The 18,526-nt window shown below is 49.3% G+C and overlaps 2 protein-coding genes across 4 annotated transcripts; both read right to left on the bottom strand.

Moving 5' to 3' along the window:
• Positions 1-14,189, bottom strand: LOC117006321 (olfactory receptor 4D1-like). Its single transcript, XM_033078695.1, is given in 4 exon segments — positions 1-1,897; positions 1,900-2,811; positions 12,929-13,072; positions 14,100-14,189. Coding segments are annotated over 2 exon segments (984 nt in total). The 5' UTR covers positions 2,803-2,811; positions 12,929-13,072; positions 14,100-14,189; the 3' UTR covers positions 1-1,816.
• On the bottom strand, positions 8,753-15,911 carry SDR39U1 (short chain dehydrogenase/reductase family 39U member 1). Of its 3 annotated transcripts, none has more exons than XM_033078694.1 (6): positions 15,855-15,911; positions 15,195-15,301; positions 14,798-14,880; positions 14,096-14,217; positions 12,929-13,072; positions 8,753-12,716 (listed from the first exon to the last, which is right to left on the bottom strand). In XM_033078694.1, the coding sequence occupies exons 1-6, from the start codon at positions 15,868-15,870 to the stop codon at positions 12,301-12,303; spliced, it is 888 nt and encodes a 295-aa protein (XP_032934585.1). In that variant the 5' UTR covers positions 15,871-15,911; the 3' UTR covers positions 8,753-12,300. The 3 variants fall into 3 exon arrangements, with proteins under 3 accessions (XP_032934585.1, XP_032934584.1, XP_032934583.1); XM_033078693.1 differs by having other exon boundaries at positions 14,798-14,876; XM_033078692.2 differs by lacking the exon at positions 15,855-15,911 and having other exon boundaries at positions 14,798-14,876; positions 15,195-15,524.
• Positions 15,912-18,526: the final 2,615 nt, after the last annotated feature.

Genomic DNA, 18,526 nt, shown 5'->3' with positions numbered 1-18,526 from the left:
TTGAGTTTAAATTTTTATTGGCATTACAAGGGGTTTATTAATATACATTTATCAAGGAAGGAAGGATTGATTTATTGATTTATTGAATTAATATTATAAGTGATCAGGAGAATTCTAGATGGTGGCTTCTAGAGGTCGCATGGTTGAGGAATAATACAAGTTATAAGAAATAATAAATACAGCAAATAATTACAAATAAATTCATGCACCTTAGAGCTTTAACTGAGACCCCTTGGCACCTGAGTTAACACTCCAGAACCACAGCTGATGCCACAATTCTATAATTATCACCTTGGAGCCAGAAACAACCAGCACACTGAAGAGACAAAGAAACCTTTATCTAAAGGAAGCAGAGACAAACCCTTGCCCAGTGTCTGGCACACGGTGTTCACCCTCCTGCAGCAGGGAGTGAGAGCAGCAGCTCAGATCTGAGGCAGTTTGGGTACAGCCTCTGCTGCCAGGGCTGACATTTGGGCAGGCTGATGAGTAAAGGTTCACAGAAATCAGCTGAGAAATTAAATATCACTCAATTTATACACACAGCCAGCACAATGAGCCCTTCAGCTCTCCATGGAAGGAAGGAAGGAAGGAAGAATGGAGAAAATAATGAATGTTGAAAAATGTTTTCATTTAAAGATTTGAAATGAAATTTTGACCTTTGACAAAGCATAAAAAAGTGGCATAAGTAGGTTTTTTTTCTCTTGTTTGCTTCTATTACTTTATTTTCTCTTTTTCTCCTTTTATTACTCTGATTTCCACTTACTCTTAACAGTTTCTCTTCCCATCAGTTGTTTATTAGTTGTTTTGTGGGAGTTTTTTGTTTCTACAGTCAAGAGGGATTTAATTTCTCTCTTGTCTCTCTAAGGGAATTAAACAGCTCTAAACCTAAATAATCCTTACAGGTCTGAGAATTTTCTCCCCTCTTAAGCATCTTCAGAATGCTTTTTTCTCTATCTTGCCATTGCTGGTGAAGTTACTAATGCAGTAATGTGCAGATGCCAACCTGCTGATGCCAAATTGATTTTTGCCTTTTTTCTTTTCTATATTATCTACATCCTTTACACATATATTTGTATCTCTGCAGCCTATTATTGTATTCTAGCTAGTTTTCCCTCCCCTGATAGGCAGAAAGACAAAACATTCCAAGGCCCCTACCCTATCTTGGTTCTCCTAGGAATCAAGACTGAGACCAGCACAAGACATATTTTCATAAACAAAGTTTAATTTCCATCTGAGAGGGGAGGATTCAGAGAAGGTTGAACTGGGGGAAATTGCATCACCTCTTGTGCTCCTAATTGATTATTTTTGTCAAATATGCTAATTTGCTAAACTTATAAAACTGTATTCACCCTGTTGGGGGGGTGGGTGTTTTGTGGACATTTTCCATGTCTGCCACTGGAGGTCTCCAATAAAGACCAGCCTTTATATTCCCTCCTATAGTAACATTATCTCCAAAGGGTGTTGTTTTGTTTCCAGGCTCAGTAAGGCATCAGGGCTAACTTAGAGATGAAACTACACTGGAGTGCTAAAGAGAAGTGAGCCAGGCTGGAGTGGAAGGCTCAGCTGTGATTCCACAGGAGAGAACCAGGGTGTGGGAAGGGCCCCTTGCATGGCCAGCAGCCAGGGTGTGTCATGGTGATGTCTTTGCAAGTGATTTATTACAGACAACTTTATTAGGTCCTAGACATTCTACCCACTGCACACTCTGTGTGACTGACCTTCCTAAATTGATGTGAGGTGAATTCTGTCACCATCTCACATCTAGAAAGCTGCTCACTTACTGAAGGAGCAGGAATACCTGATGAACACAGTTTTCTCATGGAAACACCAGATTTGATGTCTTTGGATCTACTGGTGTGGTTTCTGTATTCCTGCAGACAGAAATATTTTCCCCAGTGTTCTCCTGATGGCTTTTTTCATCTCAGTGTTTCTCAGTGTGTAGATTATGGGGTTTAGCATTGGAGTGACCACAGTGTAAACAATGGAGAACACCTTGTCCCTAGGGTATTTCTTATAAGGCTGGGCATAGGTGAAGATGCAGGGGATGAATATTAAGCTCAGAACAATTATCTGTGTTCCACAGGTAGACAGAGCTTTTCGCTTCCCTTCTGAGATGCACGTCCTTATCTTAAGCAAGATGACAATGTAAGAAATAATTAAGATTACAAAAAGGGTGATGAGGATCCCTCCACTATTAAACACCATTTGTAGCTCAGCCATGTGAGTGTCAGTGCAGGCCAGTTTGATGATTTGAGGGATATCACAGTAGAAATTGTCCAGTACATTTGGGCCACAGAATGGCAGCTGCAGAAGCAAACCAGTTTGTATAATAGAATGAAGAAAGCCACCAAACCATGCACCTGCCACCAGCCCTGTGCAGGTGTTCCAGTTCATGATGGACAAGTAGCGCAGGGGCTCACAGATGGCCACGTACCGATCCACCGTCATCCCTACGAGCAAAAAAGACATTGCACATGCAATGAAATGGAAGAAGAACATCTGGAGGAAACACTCATTGAAGGAGATGGTGGTGTGCTGGATGAGGAGGCCTGACAGCAGTTTGGGAGTATTGACCGAGGAATAGCTGATGTCAAGGACAGCGAGGTTGGCCAGGAGAAAATACATGGGGGTGTGGAGCTGCTGATCCACAGCCACAGTGGCAATGATGGTGCAGTTCAGTAGCCAGGTTAGTACATAGATGAGAAGGAAGATCACATAGAGAAAATACTGCAGCTTGTGACTCTGTGTCAGGCCCAACAGGACAAATTCTCTCACAGTGGTGGTGATGTTCTCGGATTCCATTCTTTATCCCTGCACAAATGAGAGCAATAAAGATTACTATAAATGTATGTTGGACTATAGACCTATTAAAGCATAGAACCATATAATAATTTATGTTGTGAGGGATTTCTGGAAGTCCTGAAGTCTCACAAACTCTGTGGACTGTTCAAGTATATGACCAGTCTTAGAGGGAACAAACAAATTCCCCTACATTTAGTGAGAATTTAGGATGCTCCTATTAGTGTCTGTTGCCTTTCATCTTATTGTTGTACATTACTAGGAGGCTCTATCTCCTCTGTATCCTCATCTCATCAGCTAGTTATACAAAGAAATGAGGAATGAGGTTTCCCCTTTGCCTTCTCTTCTGTATGGGTGAACAAACCCAGTTCTCTCAGCCTCTCCTTGAATGTCATGTGCTCCAGCCCAGTGGTTAATTTGGAGGCCCTCCAGGGAAGCCAATCGAGTGTAGGCAGTATCACTGCCTTTCTTGTCCTGCAGTGCTGTGACACAGTCCTGCACTGACAGAGGGGTGGGATCATTTCCCTGCTCTAGCTGGCCAGACCTTCTTAGACAGAGGAACACATGCCCATCTCCTATTTCAGCTGTTTGTCTACCAGGGTCTTTATCTACAAAGCTGCTGCTGGGACAGGCCACCAGCCTCTGCTGCCTGCACAGCCTGTCCTTTCCCAGATGCAAGATGACATATTTACTTATGTCACACTTTATACTGCTCATGCCAACCTATTCCTCCAAACCATCCCTACAAATACCAGCGCTGCCATCCAGTGTGCTGACTACTTTCCCTATTTTGCTGTCCTCAACAACTCCTTGTGTATCACCACATGTCTTTGTATAAAGTCCCTGCCTTTTTCTCTGGTAGGCCACTTTCTGGTACTGGAAGGCTGCTGAAAGGTTTCCCCAGAGCCTTCTCTTGTCTCCATCACAAAATAACCCCAGCTCTCTCAGCCTATTCTCACAGGGGAGCTGCTTCAGCCTCCTGACCATCCCTGTGGCCCTCCTTGGAACAGGAGGTCCATGGTCCATTTGTGCAGGTCCGTGTTCTCCTTTTGCTTGTGGCCCCAGAGCTGAACACATTCTGCAGGTGGGCCCTCAGGAGAGGGGAATTTGTGCTAGAATTATCTCCCCTGACTCACTGGCCATGCTGCTTTTGGTGCAGCCCAGGATATGACTGGTTTCTGGGCTGTGAGTGGACATTGACAGGACATCTGGAGTTTTTCATCCACGAAACACCCTCAAGTCCTCCTCTGCAGGGCTGCTCTCAGTCCATACATTGCCCAGCCTTGGGACTGCCCTCACTCATGTGCAGGAGCCTGTACTTGGCCTTGTTGAACTTCCTGAGGTTTGCCCCAGCCCACTTCTGTTCTATCAAGGCTCCTCTGCATGGCATCCCTTCCCTCTAGAACATCAACCACACCACTCAGCTTGGGAAGCAGCACCTCTGCCTGAAATGCACCTCACCTAAAGCAAGGACTTGCAAGTTGGGCTGAGCTGAAGCTTATCCATGGAGCTCTCAGTCTGAATATGGACAACAGTCACCCACACAGGACCTGCTTTCCCTAATCCTCCGCTCCCACCACTGTGGCTGGCTGGACAGGCAAGTCTACATTAGGCCAGCTGATCTGTGCACTAAAAAATAAGCCAGGACAAGAGACTCAGCTCCCATCAGAGTCAAGAAGTCTGGAGAGGGAATGTGCTCACCCTAAAGGTAGCATCACTGTGGCCAGGCTACTCCTCCTTAGGCTCCATGGACAGCTCAGTCTCAACCCCAATTTCTTTCCTTTCCTGGTCTTCCCTTACGTTAATAATTACAAAGATCTCTGCATCACAGTCCTTTTTCAATCTTCTTTTCAGTCAGATAAATGGCATGAGTTAAAAATCACAGAGACAGTGTCTCAAGTTTTAGAAAAATAATGTTGTAATAGCCAGTGAATTTGGAGGCACTGTGAGGAAGTTCTAAGAGAAGATGGCAGCTGCTCACCTGCACCCATAGCCCAAGGTGACTGAGCCATTTCCCTGAAGGGAAGTTATTACCTCTGTGTGGCTGCTGAAACAAAAATCTAATTTCTTACAAGAAAAAGCCACGTACAGAATAAACATTTTTTATTTTCCACTTTAAACTGATAAACTATTCCCAAAATGGAATTTCAGAGATTTGTAGAAATGAGAACTTTCTGTACATTTCCATTGCCTCTGGTGAATACTCTGCAGGGATACTGGAATTTTTTCCCAGCACAGTTCATTCCTTAATGTCAGTGAATATTTCAATTTTAAATCCTTATATATAATCCTATTTTCTGCTTGAAAATTACAGATTTTTTTTCCACAGATCCAAGAAGGAAAGCCACTTTTGGTATGAAATCATGTTATCTAGCAATCCACAGTTAATACTGTGTATTCTTTGTTCTCATTTCCCATAAAAAATAGTATTTTCACAGAAGTTTGGGGGGGAGAAAAAAGCAATTTGCTTTCAACTCTAATCCAACCTTTCTCTTTTGCCTCAGTTATCTCCCTAACATAAAAGTAAGATTGATCTCCAGCAAAAACCTGAAATACAGAAATGCTGAGACAGGTATGACTCATGCCTACCTTCCCTCAGACCTCTCCCAATGCATGGAGAGTGTCTCTGAAGCTGACTCTGTTAAGTAAGATTATATATTAAAAATTATAAACAAGAATTTTCAGGTCGTTTTCCCTTTCCCAGTATAATCACTGTCACTGGCAGCATGTGGAATTACTCGTCCTTCCAGTATTTTTGGCAGAAACAGCAAATACCTTTGGCAAACTCCTGTTTCTGTGATCCTGCTTCACACAAGCTATGAAATGCTCTTCTCAATTACATTCTCTACTCAGAGGAGCAGGGGATGCAAACCTACCTCCAACAGAAGTCTCCAACAACCTTCCCTCACAGGATTCCTGATGCCTTTGTAAAGGGAAATGATGGGAAAGCAAAATCTCAAATCACCTTGCACTTCTGGTCATTCAAAAAAGAATAACAATAATATCATTAGCAAAACTAGATTTTGTCACCGTGGGGCTAATTAAAAAGTTCTTGTAGTGCTTCATGTCATGTGGATCAGGACCACGTGCTGATGCAGGAACCTTGTGATAATTGGAGAACTAAAACAGGAATTTTCATGCCAGTGTATTCACTTCTCCCCTTTCTTAGAGGAAAAAATGCAAATTATAACTCTCCCAACCACAGACTTGCTGCCCTGGAGCTTGTGTTCCACTGTGCTTTGAAATGTAAGTTCAGTCATTGTTACAGGATTGTGATATCAAGTAAAGCCTTCAGGGCAGTGATCATTCCAAAACACTTCTCTGCTCCTTTAAAAAGTGAATTTTTCTGGTTGTACAATAAAAAGTTGGTCTGCATGTACACAAAGGGGCACAGATACGCACCAGCAGGTGGAGAAACCAGAGTAACCTAACCAGAGAAATGGACTCTGATCCAAGGGCTCTCCCAGGAGATGCAGCAGCCCCAGGGCTGGGTGTGATACCTGTTCAGCGAGCCAGTGAAGCAGCTTCTGGGGCACTTACAGGCTGAGGCAGAGCTAATGCCAGAGACAAAGGGCCCATTCTGGAATGAAAGGAGAAAAGCATCTCAGACGGTTCCAAGATTCACCAGGGATGTTCAGGGGAGGAACACTGGTGTGGCCATGCCCTGCTCCTGCCCAGTGCAGTCAGGATTTCCAGGCTCAGGGCTCTCTGTTCTGTGTGCTGCAGCTGGAGTCACAGCTGTCCATGGTGCCAGGTGCCATTGGCCTGCTTGGCCACCTGGGCACACCTGAGCCCATCCTGAGCCCCTGCCAACCAGCACACCCGGGTCCTTCCAGCTTTCCAAGCCCCCTTTTCTAAGTCTGGAGCAGTGCATGGGCTTGTTGTGACCCAGGTGCCGGACTCAGCACTTGGCCTGGTTGAACCTCCTACCACTGGCCTTGCCCCATGGATCCAGCCTGTCCAGATCCCCCTGCAGAGCCTTCCCACCCTCCCAAAACTACCACCCAAGCTGCTGTCTGCCAGCTTACTAAGAGTGCATTCATCCAGATCATTGATGAAAGATACTAAAAAGGACTGGTCCCAGTACTGAGCCCTGGGGAACACCAGTTGTGATGGGATTTAACTCCCTTCCCCCCCACACCTAGCACTCAGCTGCCCAGACTGGTTTTTACCCAGTGGAGAGCATGCCCATCCAGGCCAGGAGCAGCCAGTGTCTCCAGGAGAGCACTGTGGAAAATGGAGTCAGAGGCTTTACTGAAGTCCAGGTAGATGATATCCAGAGTCTTTCCCTCACCCACCAAGTGAGACATCTTGTCACAGAAGACCAGGCTGGCCAAGCAGGACCTGCCTTTCCTAAACCCACGCTGGCCAGGCCTGATCAAGTTTTCCTGTTCCTACCATATGATGGCACTCGAGATTATCTGTTCCCCTCCTGGCACTGTCAGGACTGCAGTTCCCCAAACCCTTCTGGCCCTCCTTGCAGGTGGGACTCACATTTGCTGACCTCCAGTCAGCTGGGACCTCCCCAGTTAGCCAGGACTGCTGACAAATGACTGCAAGTGGCTCGGTGAGTGTTTCACTCCCTTAGCACCACTGCATGGATCCCACCCACCCCACAGGTTTATGAGTGCCTCAGTTGTGTACAGGTCACTGCCCAACTCCCCTTGGATCGTGGGGCTTCATTCTGCTCTTCACCCTTTTCCTCAGACAGGTGAGTACCCCAAGAACAGCTGGTATGAATTGTAGCATCTTTTTGGGTTCTGAGCAGGATATGTGGGAGCCCTCACCAGGCATAAAAAGGGCTCAAAAGCATCAGTGTTAACAGCAGAGACTGCAGGAATGAGGCTTGGCCATTTCTCAGCCAAGAAGGGTTGCACAGCACTGCACTGCTGCTCACAGCCCTCATGGGCTCTGTGCATCAACCCCAGAACCAGGGACTCACCAGCACAGCTCACTGTCAAGGGATGTCAGAGCAGCTCTCACCTCCAGCAGCCCCAGCCCAGCACCCTCCTGGAAAGCTTTTGTGAGTCCAGCGTGAACACCTGATGGCTCAGGGGCTCTGCCCAGGCTGGGGGATGTGACTGCCACTTTCCCCTTTGCAGGTTCAACCAATAGCAAAGCCAAAAATCTATCCCAGACACACAGAAACAGATGCTTGTCTAGGATTTCAGCTTCAGATGTACAAATTTTTAAGCTGTGAGAAAGGACAGTCACAAAACACGCTAAAATCTTGGAAAATTGTCCCAGTCAAGTCTGAACCATGACTCAGTGGAAATTAAGGGGTACAAGGAAGGGAAACACCAACTTTAATTAGGAAATCAGTGTCTTACAATTTGTGAAAGAATGTGTAAAGCAGACTAACAATACAAATGGTGCAGAACTACGACTGGTGCAGAAAACTCAGACTTAAGCCTTGCCGTCTTTAATACTGGGTTGCAACTTAGCAGTCAGCCCAGAGCTAACCCCAAAGCAAGGCAGCAGTGCAGATCACTCAGCTCTGCCAGAATGAGACCAAAGCTCCAGGATCAGCCCTGGTGCCTGTGACTATCACAGCCAGACACTGGACTTGCCTGTACAGACTGACACAGAGGTGCTACTGATCCCAAGTGCCTCAGTGTGTTCCTGCCTGTTGTCTCTGATGGGGGAACCGGTGAGTGCAGCCCTTGTCTGCACACACAGCCCCTTCAATGCCCAGAGGGGTCACTGCCCCCTGAGTACAGCCCGTGAGGAGGCCCATTCAGGCCCCAGGGGAGGGAAGAGTGCAGCCTCTGTCGAGTCCCGCAGCAGGGCAGCACCAGGGGATGTGAAAGGAACTTGTCAGCTCGTTTGGGGATATCTGATCAAAGGAGCCATAAAAGGCATAGAGATAAACTAGACGTGATGGGGAGGCTGAGATGAGAACAAACCTGATGGAGATGAGATGAGAACAAACCTGATCAGCCATCCAAAGGGATAAGGATGTGTGAGGCTGAGAAGATTTATTTTTACAGTAGAGAAGTAATGGAAGACACAGTCATAAAACCAATTAGCAGTAACAGGGCAAATAACCAGAAACAAATGGAATCCCACACCACTGACAAGCTCCCAAGGACTTTGCAACTGATAAGGAGGCAAAGCTCAGTGTCCAGGATGTTGGATGCAGACAGTGGGATGCCAGCTGTTGAGGAACTATGCAGGGACAGGGAGCAGCCAAGAGGGGTTACACAGAAAAGGGTTTTAAGAGGCTGGTTGGGTGTAAACCTGGGCCAGTTAGTGCTGGTCTGGCCGAGCTCTACACTTGACCACCACAGTCCTGGCTTATTTAATCTTTCTGTAATCTCTCTGTGTACTTCAAGGAACAAGTGCCAGCTACTGGGCAGTCAATATGTGTGGGTTTGAGGCCAGCTCCTGAAGTCAGACAGGGGAATTGGGAGAGCAGAAACCCAGCCTGTGTTAGAGCTCCTGGAGCCCAGTGGGAACTCACCCTACAGCCACTGAGGCAGGAATACTTGGTGTCCACAAGAGCAGCATGAGCAAGGGCGGTGAGAGGCTCCATGTCCACAGCTGGAGTGGGACAGCCACTCACAGCCTGGGTGCTGATCTGTACACCCCACAAACCAGGTGTGAAGGTGTGTATCCAGCAGCAGTAATTCAGAGCAGCTGGCAAGTAGGGGACTCCAGGTATGGGCAGGGTTATCACAAGGGGAAGGGATCCATGTTGGTACCTGGAGATACCTGCAAGTGTGGTGTCCCTTTGGGATGAGTGTCTGAGTGATGCTGAGTCTTTGGTGTGTAAAGCTGGAGCAGCTGGCAAGGAGGGGACCTGTGGTCCATGCTGGAGTGCTGGGTGGACAGAGAGATCATACCAGTGCTCAAAGGACTGAGTGTGCATCCTTGTGAACCCTGAGGGTGTCCTGTGAGGCTGCCAGCCCCATCATGCACAGCACCTGTGTGGGCATGCTAACAGCAGCAGCTTGCCTGGGGCTGACAGCCATGTCAGTGTCACCCGTGTGTCACTGTCCACGTGTCTGTGCGGGACACCAGCTCAGCACCAGGGCTGGCTCACCCTGCAAACAGGAAAGGAACAGCTGTGTCCTCAGCTTGGACAGAAACCCTGGGTACTGGGCCCCCAGGCTGGGGTGTCAGTAGCCACACAGGAGGGTCCTGGGCCACAGCAGCCGAAGGCAGCAGCTGCTTTTCACATGGCTGATCAGAAGCATTCAGCTCTAAAGGAATAGAGCCACCTGCCCGAGGCAGAGGGGCACAGCACAGGCTCAGATATGGCTGCAGGAACACTCTGCTAGCCCTGAGCACTGCAATGCCAGCACTGGGCTAACACAAGGCCTGTACTCAGCATCACAAAGCCCTACAGCCTGGGGACCAGGGCTTCCTTAAGGTCACCAAAACCAGACACATCCAATGGGGATTTCAGCCTGCTGTCACCCAAACATGCACCTTGGCTCTACTGCAGAGAAAAGGGCATGGGGCATGTGTGAATTTATCATGATGGGAAGTCTTAACTGCACTCAGAAGACAGTGCTTCCAGATTCCAAACAGAGATTCAGATGACAGAAGCTCATTTAAACCTGTGACGTATTGAAGCCAAACACCATGCAGAGGCAACTTTTCAAACATCCTGAGTGAGTTACACATCCAAGGCCTGGGAACTCAGCTTAGTGGCAGTCCTCTGTGGGACACAAACAGCTCTTTCAGAGCTGAAGTGGCAGTTCTCCAGCCAGACTTGTTCTCATTTCCAATCACAACCCAAAGCCATTGCAATCATCAAGGTTTATACAGGTACAGCAACAACCTAACTGGGCTGGCTAACCAGCCTGGATGACACAAGGATGCTGCAGACCACAACTTCTGGGGAAGCTCTGAAGCCTGAGGCTCTAAAAACTCAGCTGAAATAACTAAAGCAGTACTGCTGATTGTAACAACAGTACTGGCCCACAAAGAACTGGGTCTGCATCTCAGAGCAGGTCAACCTACTCTCACAGCCAGGAAACTGAAGCTCTGGGGAAGAGGAATGAAGCTGCACCTAACTTAGAGCAGCAAAGACACAGTCCAAGCCACCCACATGTATCTCAAACCATGCTGCTTTCATGACTATTGCCAAAGTCCCATTTCACCAGGCTGTGCTTACACTAACTGTAAGAACTATCCTCCAGTTCCATCTGCGGTGCCACTCCAATTTTCCTGCCTGGAAAGCCAGCAGATTGCCATTCTGTCTCCAGTACATACCGGGCAAAGAGTCAGGAGTGGGGCATCCAGATTTCACCAAGACTGATCCTTCAGCTACTCTGACTACAGCATGGCACAAACCAGAAATACATGGACTGCTGCTGTCCTGGATGGTAAAGAGTAGGTCTTTATCTGCCTGAAGTGCCTTTTAATAGAAATTTCCAGTCCCAACTTAAATCACACTAGGAATATTTCTCCGTAAGTACTGCTATAATAAACGTCACTGCTCTGTGGAATTCACACCCTGCAATCCATTTTAGGATATGGAAGTGGGTCAAAGGAAGCACGTGGATACATTTCCTGCCACTTGTGAGATGATGAAATTGCCATCTGCTTTACAAAGGAAGAGGCACTGCTTCCCAAGACAGACCAGGCAGTTTGGATATTCTCAGTGCCCAGTCAGGGGGAGCACCCTGAACAAGCACCACCCCATGGGATCAGGAAAAGAAAACCACCCTGGTCTCAAGTAGTACAATGAAGGCAATAGCTGAAATGCTCCTTGAGACTGAAGCTCTGACTTGCAGTGCCTCACACAATGATGCAGCACCCAGCTTTCCTGAGCTCAAGTGTAGATGTAATGGGCACTTAGCTAAGGCAAAGCAGTCCAGGGGCCACACTCTGATTGTCACCCTTTGCCCTACAGGCTGGCAAAGCAGAGTTCTCCTTCATCCCTGCCACAGCACGAGGGGTATGGAACCCTGGAAGGTGTAACTCTTTGGACTAGACTCAGCTGAAGGTACTGACACATCAGCTTGGTACCAGACACAAGAAAAGAGAGGGCAGAGTCTCCAAGCAATCTCAGCACCCTAAGGTGGATCTTCTCCCACAACCACCAAGACCAAGAGACTTATGCTCGTCTGCTTTGCCTGTGTCATCATGGGGAAAAACAGGAAGGGCAACTTCCAGTACCATGGAAGAATGACAACAGCATTAGGACTTGTTCCTGCTGCCACATCTCTCAGAGAAGACATTACACCCCCAGCTGCTTTGCCAGCAGCTCATACACACACCATGCAAAAGGGAAGATGGGCAATTCCACAGACATGGTCCTTTGAGGGGCTTGTGCCCTTCCCCAGTGCAGGTAATGTTGAGATTCAGATGGCAATAAGAAGGATGATTCCTAAACTGGGGATGCACACAGGGACATACAGGAGGAAAGGATTGCTCCCCCTTTCTGTTTGGGGACAGGGAAGTGCCAAGGGGCAGGGCTCCCCTCTTTGATGGGAAGGCATGTGCGCTCACACAAACAGGGCCCAGCCCAGCCCAACTGGGCAGGCCTTAAGCCACAATGTCCCTCAGAGCTGCAGGCAGCTCAGGGAAGATGAAGTGGTAGCCAGTCTCCAGGGTGCGTTTTGGCAGCACCCTCTGTCCCTCCAGCAGCATGACTGCCCGCTCTGCCCCAAAAACAGCGCGCACCGCCCAGCCGGGCACCGGCACCAGCGCCGGGCGGCCCAGGGCAGCCGCCAGCTCCCGGGCAAAGCTGCCATTGGAGGTGCCAGGGGAGGAGGGGGCAACACCGTTGAGGATGCCTTGCACAGACTCTTTCTCCAGGGCATGACACACAATCCCAGACAGGTCCTGAATGTGGATCCAGGGGAAGGGCTGGAGTCCAGAGCCCATGGGGCCTCCAAGTCCCAGCCGGAAAGGCAAGAGCATCTGAGCGATTGCACCACCATCTCGACCCAGCACTACACCTGTGGGGAGAAGAGAGTGACACCAGGTGCCCTTGCCCAGAGGGAAAAAGCCCCCTTCACACCCAGACCTACAAGCAGGAGAATCCTTAGAGGGCTGGACTGCAACTCCCAACGAGGAGAGACAGAAGAACTGATCCCTTCAGCCACCTCTTCCCACTGCTGCCCAGCGGTAAAGCAGAGTGACCATTAACAAGCATGATGCCCCATCTCACCTGACCTCACCACAACACCACGAGTTGGGCTCCCAGGGATGAGAGCTGCAGCCTCCCACGAGCTCACCAGGCGTGAGAAGAAATCAAAATCCCCTCCTGGACTGTCCTCAGTGTACTCAGCTGTGGGGCTGGGGCGGTAATAACCTGCAGGGTTACAGCAGAAAGGGGGTCAGGGTTGCATGATGACACCAAACCCCCCTTCCTCATCAGACCATTTTCTCTGCCTCCAGGAGCCCAGAACTCCTGTGAGGAATGGCTGAGAGAACTGGGATTGTTCAGCCTGGGAAAAAGACCTAATTGCAACCTTCCAGTATCTGAAGGGAGCCTACAAGAAAGCTGGAGGGAGACTATAAGGGCCTGGAGTGCCAGGACAAGGGGGAATTGCTTCAAATTGAAAGTAAGTTTAGACTGGCTATTAGGAAGAAAATCTACCCTGGGAGGGTGGTGAGGCCCTGGCATGGAGTGCCCAGAGCAGCTGTGGCCACCCCTGGATCCCTGGAAGTGTCCAAGGCCAGGCTGGACAGGACTTGGAGAAACCTGGGATAGTGGCAGGTGTCCCTGCCCACGGCAGGGGTGGCACTGGATGGGCTTTAAGGCTCCTTCCAACCCAAACCACTCTGGGATTGTGACCTTCACCACTCCACCAGGGACATCCTCACATGAACAGCACAGGGTCTCTGATGGCAATGCTAACAAGTTTTTGAACTACCAATGTGCTCTACAGGTTCAGGATACACTAACACTGAGGCAGTTAAAACCCAAACAGGCCTGCAAGCAACACACTGAGCTGGCTGGAAGGTGCCTGCTTTAACTCTGGGCATCACAGAGGATAAACCAGCAGCTTTAAAGACTGCAGCAGCAGAAAGTTGGGAGATAATGCAGGGGGCTTCAGCTGAGGCCTTACCTACACAAATTGATTCTATGGGATACCTAAAGGCTTTCACAGGAAAACACACAAGAGTTTCTGCCCTAATAACACCAAGACAAAACACAGAGACCCAAGCAGTACTAAAAAACTTATCAAGGCTCGCCTAAACACAGTGACATTGATGGCAATAAAGCTGACATGTCAAGGCAAGACACGTGCTCCTGAGGAACTGTTTCTGTGAGCAGGAAAAGCCTCTCCAGCTCAGCATGAGTGATGGCTTGGCCAGGCCCAACCAATACCTACGCCAGTGACGAGGACCCAGGCACGGGGTGGCTGCTCAGCAGCAGCAATGGCTTTGGCCAAGGTCTTCGTGGTCTCCACCCGGCTGCTGATGACCTCCCTGCAGAAGGCATCACTCCATCTGGGAAAGGGAGAATTTGGGATTAAACAGCTCACAAGGACACCCCAGGAACACTGCCACCAAGGGGGACCCCAGCCAACACCAGCTCACAAGCACAGGAGAGGTCACAGGAACTCCCCTCAGCCCAGGGCAAAGGGAGGACATCTCATCTTCCAGCATAAATACAGGGGAACTTTGGAGGATGGGGACTCTTCACTTCCCTCAAAAGATTGTGGGGTTTGAACTGCCTTTGGACAAAGTCAGCAAAGGAACTAGACACCAAAGCTGCTCTTACTCCTCAAAGTCAAACTTTGGTTTTGATTTTGTATTATCAAATGTAGGGACAGCACCCAATGTTCTTTTAGAAATGTGGAACTAATTTTCTCTGGCCTCCAGCTGTAGACCCAGGAGGGAAACTTTCTTCCAAAGGTCTCTCGGAACCTACCAGGCCCACAGAAATGTTCTGTATACTTGAGAATGCAAATGTCAGCAGCTGGTTAACCCAGGAGCTTCCTGGTCATGCTGTTTCCTGCCTTTCCACATTCTCTGACAACACAGGACTGCCTTGCCTCCACCCTGTCCCAATGGAACATCAGGTTACCTGCGGAGAGGGTTGAGGACATTTTCACCAGCCAAGTTGACCACAGCATCACACAGGGGCAGCCCAGAGCGGGACAGCTCTTCCTAGGCAGGAGTAACAGAGACAGCACATCACACATCAGGCTCTGCTCAAGCCTTCCCCGCAAATAAGGTTCCTGAGAACTTCAGCCAGTTTTTCCCTGACATTTGTGGAGTACAAGCACAAATGAAGAAGGTTTGGCTCCTCGGAGCTACAGCAGCACCCATTCCAAAGCCTGTGACCCATGGAGCTACAGCAGCCCCAAAGAACAGCCACAGGAGCCTTGGCAGGGTCCCTCTATGCCATGCAAGGCCAGGGCACGCCGGCTGGTTTCTCAGCCCTGTCACCTCCCCCTCCTGTGACCGCTCTCATCTCATACCCAGCTGATCCGATCCTTGCCACCTCGGCGCGACACATGGGTCACTTGGTGCCCTCGGCTCCGCAGCAGCTGGGTCAGGGCTCTGCCCACGAAGCCTGTCCCACCACCTGGTGAGACACAGACGGACAGACAGACGGTCACGGGTGTGTCCCTGGGCCACCACCCCCGGCAGCAGAGGCATCCCCGCAGCCCCAGCAGCGCCGCCGGGCCCTGGCCAGTCCCGCATACCCCGGGGGAAGAGGCGGCCTGGCTCCAACCCAGCGGGCAGCACCCACAACCCAGGACCGCCTGCTCCTTCTCCAAAATTCCGTTCCACTCGCCACTGCCGCTCCCTCACGGCCCCGATCGCTCCCTCACATCCCGCACTCTCACATCCCGCACTCTCACATCCCGCACTCTCACATCCCGCACTCTCACACCCCGCTCCCTCACACCCTTGATCGCTCCCTCACATCCCGCACTCTCACACCCTTGATCGCTCCCTCACATCCCGCACTCTCACACCCTTGATCGCTCCCTCACATCCCGCACTCTCACAGCCTTGATCGCTCCCTCACGGCCCCGATCGGTCCCTCACATCCCGCACTCTCACACCCTTGATCGCTCCCTCACATCCCGCACTCTCACACCCTTCATCGCTCCCTCACATCCCGCACTCACCCACCACCACCCGCATTGCGGCACTGCGCGTGCGCACAGCAGCCCCCACTGCGCATGCGCCCGCCGCCGCGCACGGCGCCCCCTAGCGGGGGGGAGGCCCTTAAAGGGCCAGCGCGCCCAGCGCCGCCGCCGGGCCGGGCTGAGAGGACACGGGGAATGGCCTGGGGCTGAGGGGAACGGAGAGCGCTGGAGACATGGGGAATGGGCCAGGGCACACTCGGGGAACGGAGCAGAGAGGGGCTGGAGACATGGGGACCGACCCGGGGCTGAGGGGACGCTCGGGAAAGGCCCGGGCCCAGGCGCTGCGCCTGGCCCAGCGCTGAGCAGCGGGACACAGCAACCCGAGGAGTTTGGTCAGGGCAATTAATTAAACAGTTTATTAAAAGTGCAGGAGTGAATGCCAAGAGAAGCTGCGGCTGCCCTTGGATCCCTGGAAGCGTCCAGGGCCAGGGTGGACAGGGCTTGAGCAGAATGGGACAGTGGGAGGTGTCCCTGCCATGGCAGGGGTGGAACGAGGTGAGCTTTAGGGCTCCTTTCAACTCAAAACAGTCCGAGGTTCCATGGTTCTGTTATTCTATCAAGTGGTTTTAATATTGCTGGTAGAAAACAGAGAATTGTGCAGTTGGGAGTTAGGCAGGGGCTGTTGTCATTTACCCTGAACCTCCCTTCTGGGACACTGCCTCTCTCCTTGGGTTCATGGGAAAATAAATTCTTTCAAGGATGTAACTCTGCCACTGGGCTTGAAACGTCTCTTCTGAGATGCAGTGAAGCACACACTTGGAGACAGAACTTCCCACCTGCAGGCACTTGGAGCAGCCTTTGCTTCACACAGAGTTGCCTGCATTGTCAGCTCCTTTTACCTGTGTCCTGAAGAACAGAGGGTGACAACAGCCTGTAGGCAGGATCTCTACACACTGCTGGCTCTTCTGGAGCAGGAACAAATGCTAGAGATATTTCCAGCTACTTATCCAGCTTGGTCCACCTAATCATCTGTCATTGTCTGAATATACAGCCCTAGCCATTGCAGCACTATCCATCCATCCATCATCCATCCATCCATCCATCCATCCATCCATCCATCCATCCATCCATCCTCCATCCTTCCATCCACACTACAGAACAGGGTTACCTGGAAGCTCTGGCCTGCCCCTGACATGCTTCAATAGTCTGAGTGAGCAGAAAATAAGCAAACAAGCACAAGTGAACTCTTCACAATTTCACGCCTCTATGGCATATTTGAAGAGCAGGACAAGACTGTTACTAACCAGGGTAATGACAGCTTTGGACATGACAAAACTCCTGGCAGTTGACCTGAGGTGAAGCCATTGACAGCTTATGTTGCATGTCTCTGTTAGGAAATGGTAAATAACGAGAATTCTGGGGAATACAGAAGCTGCAGCCAGCACTCTGCCAGGGCTGTCCTCACAGCAGAACAGGCCAGATGGGTCTGCACACCTCTAACAGCAACAAGGACCCCATTCCCCCTCTCTCTCTGTCAGCAGAGCATGAGAGTTTTAATGCTGGGGTTGTGCTTTGCGATGTAACGGAGCCAGAAGTGCCCTGGGCTGAGGTTTGTCTGCAGCAGGGTGAGCTGAAGTTGTTAGAAACTTGTAACCTGCAAGTGCAGAAATCTCCACTGGACCTGAACAGAGAGATCTGGGAGGGGAGCTGCCTTCCATACAGGTGTTTTCTACCAGTTCAGCTCCTTTGGAAGGCTGGTGGGCACTGATGTTACAATAGTGGATGCTGGAAAATGCTCACAGGAATCCTGGTGGCTCATGACCTATTGCTCTGGTATTTTTTCCTAGCATAGAGGGTGGTTGTTGTGCAAGGGGAGATAGATGTGTATGAGTTTTTAGTACAGAAATCTTTAATAGCAAAAGGAGAAAGAGGTAACTATGGGTAGTAATGTATTTATTTCAAAGTGATATTATTTCCTTTAAGAAGAAAGTGAACAAATAAATTATTTAAATTATTACTTTCTCTGAAAGGTGATTTCTAATTTCTAGTGGGCCCTGGGATTTATCTTATGATGGAATACAATGAGAATTGAGCAGTCCTCTGGTAAAATGGTGCTTCACAGTAAGGTCATGCTTCAGATACTTGATACAAAAGCCTTAGGTTGGTATTTTTGAAATGTGCCTTTTTTGAACCAGAATTTCAAACCACTGGAAGCAGCTATAAAATTGAACTCAAACCTTATCTTCGTGTTGTCAGATTGTGTTACAAGCTTACCTAACACTCATGTAAACATGCACACAAACACATGGAAACAGAATCCTGCTTTTTTTTTTGCCTTTTCTTTTGTGTCAAAGAGCATTTTAGGCACAAGATCTCAATTGTCCTTTAATGCTTAATGTCTGTAACCTTAACTTCAGTGGTTCTACTGAAAGATAAGTGATTTTTAAAAAATGAGAAAAAAAGTTCGAGATACTAGGAGTCACAGACAAATAAATGTTCCAGTTCACTCCTGTCTGACTTAATTTAGCTGTGGATGTGTAGAGTGAGAATGCCTCCACTTGAAGTGGCTGTGTTCCTGTGCACAGAAATAAGGTACTGCCAGAGTCTGAGTTGTGTGCCCTATTTTAGATGTTCAGTACACTCAGATACTCTTCAAATTGTCCTATCCAACAGTATTAGTTATGGCTTTAAAATGCTGGTATCTTTTAAAT

This window comes from Catharus ustulatus, chromosome 23 (genome assembly GCF_009819885.2).
Source record: "Catharus ustulatus isolate bCatUst1 chromosome 23, bCatUst1.pri.v2, whole genome shotgun sequence".
Classification (NCBI taxonomy): domain Eukaryota; kingdom Metazoa; phylum Chordata; class Aves; order Passeriformes; family Turdidae; genus Catharus; species Catharus ustulatus.
This window is presented reverse-complemented; position numbering and strand designations above follow the sequence as displayed.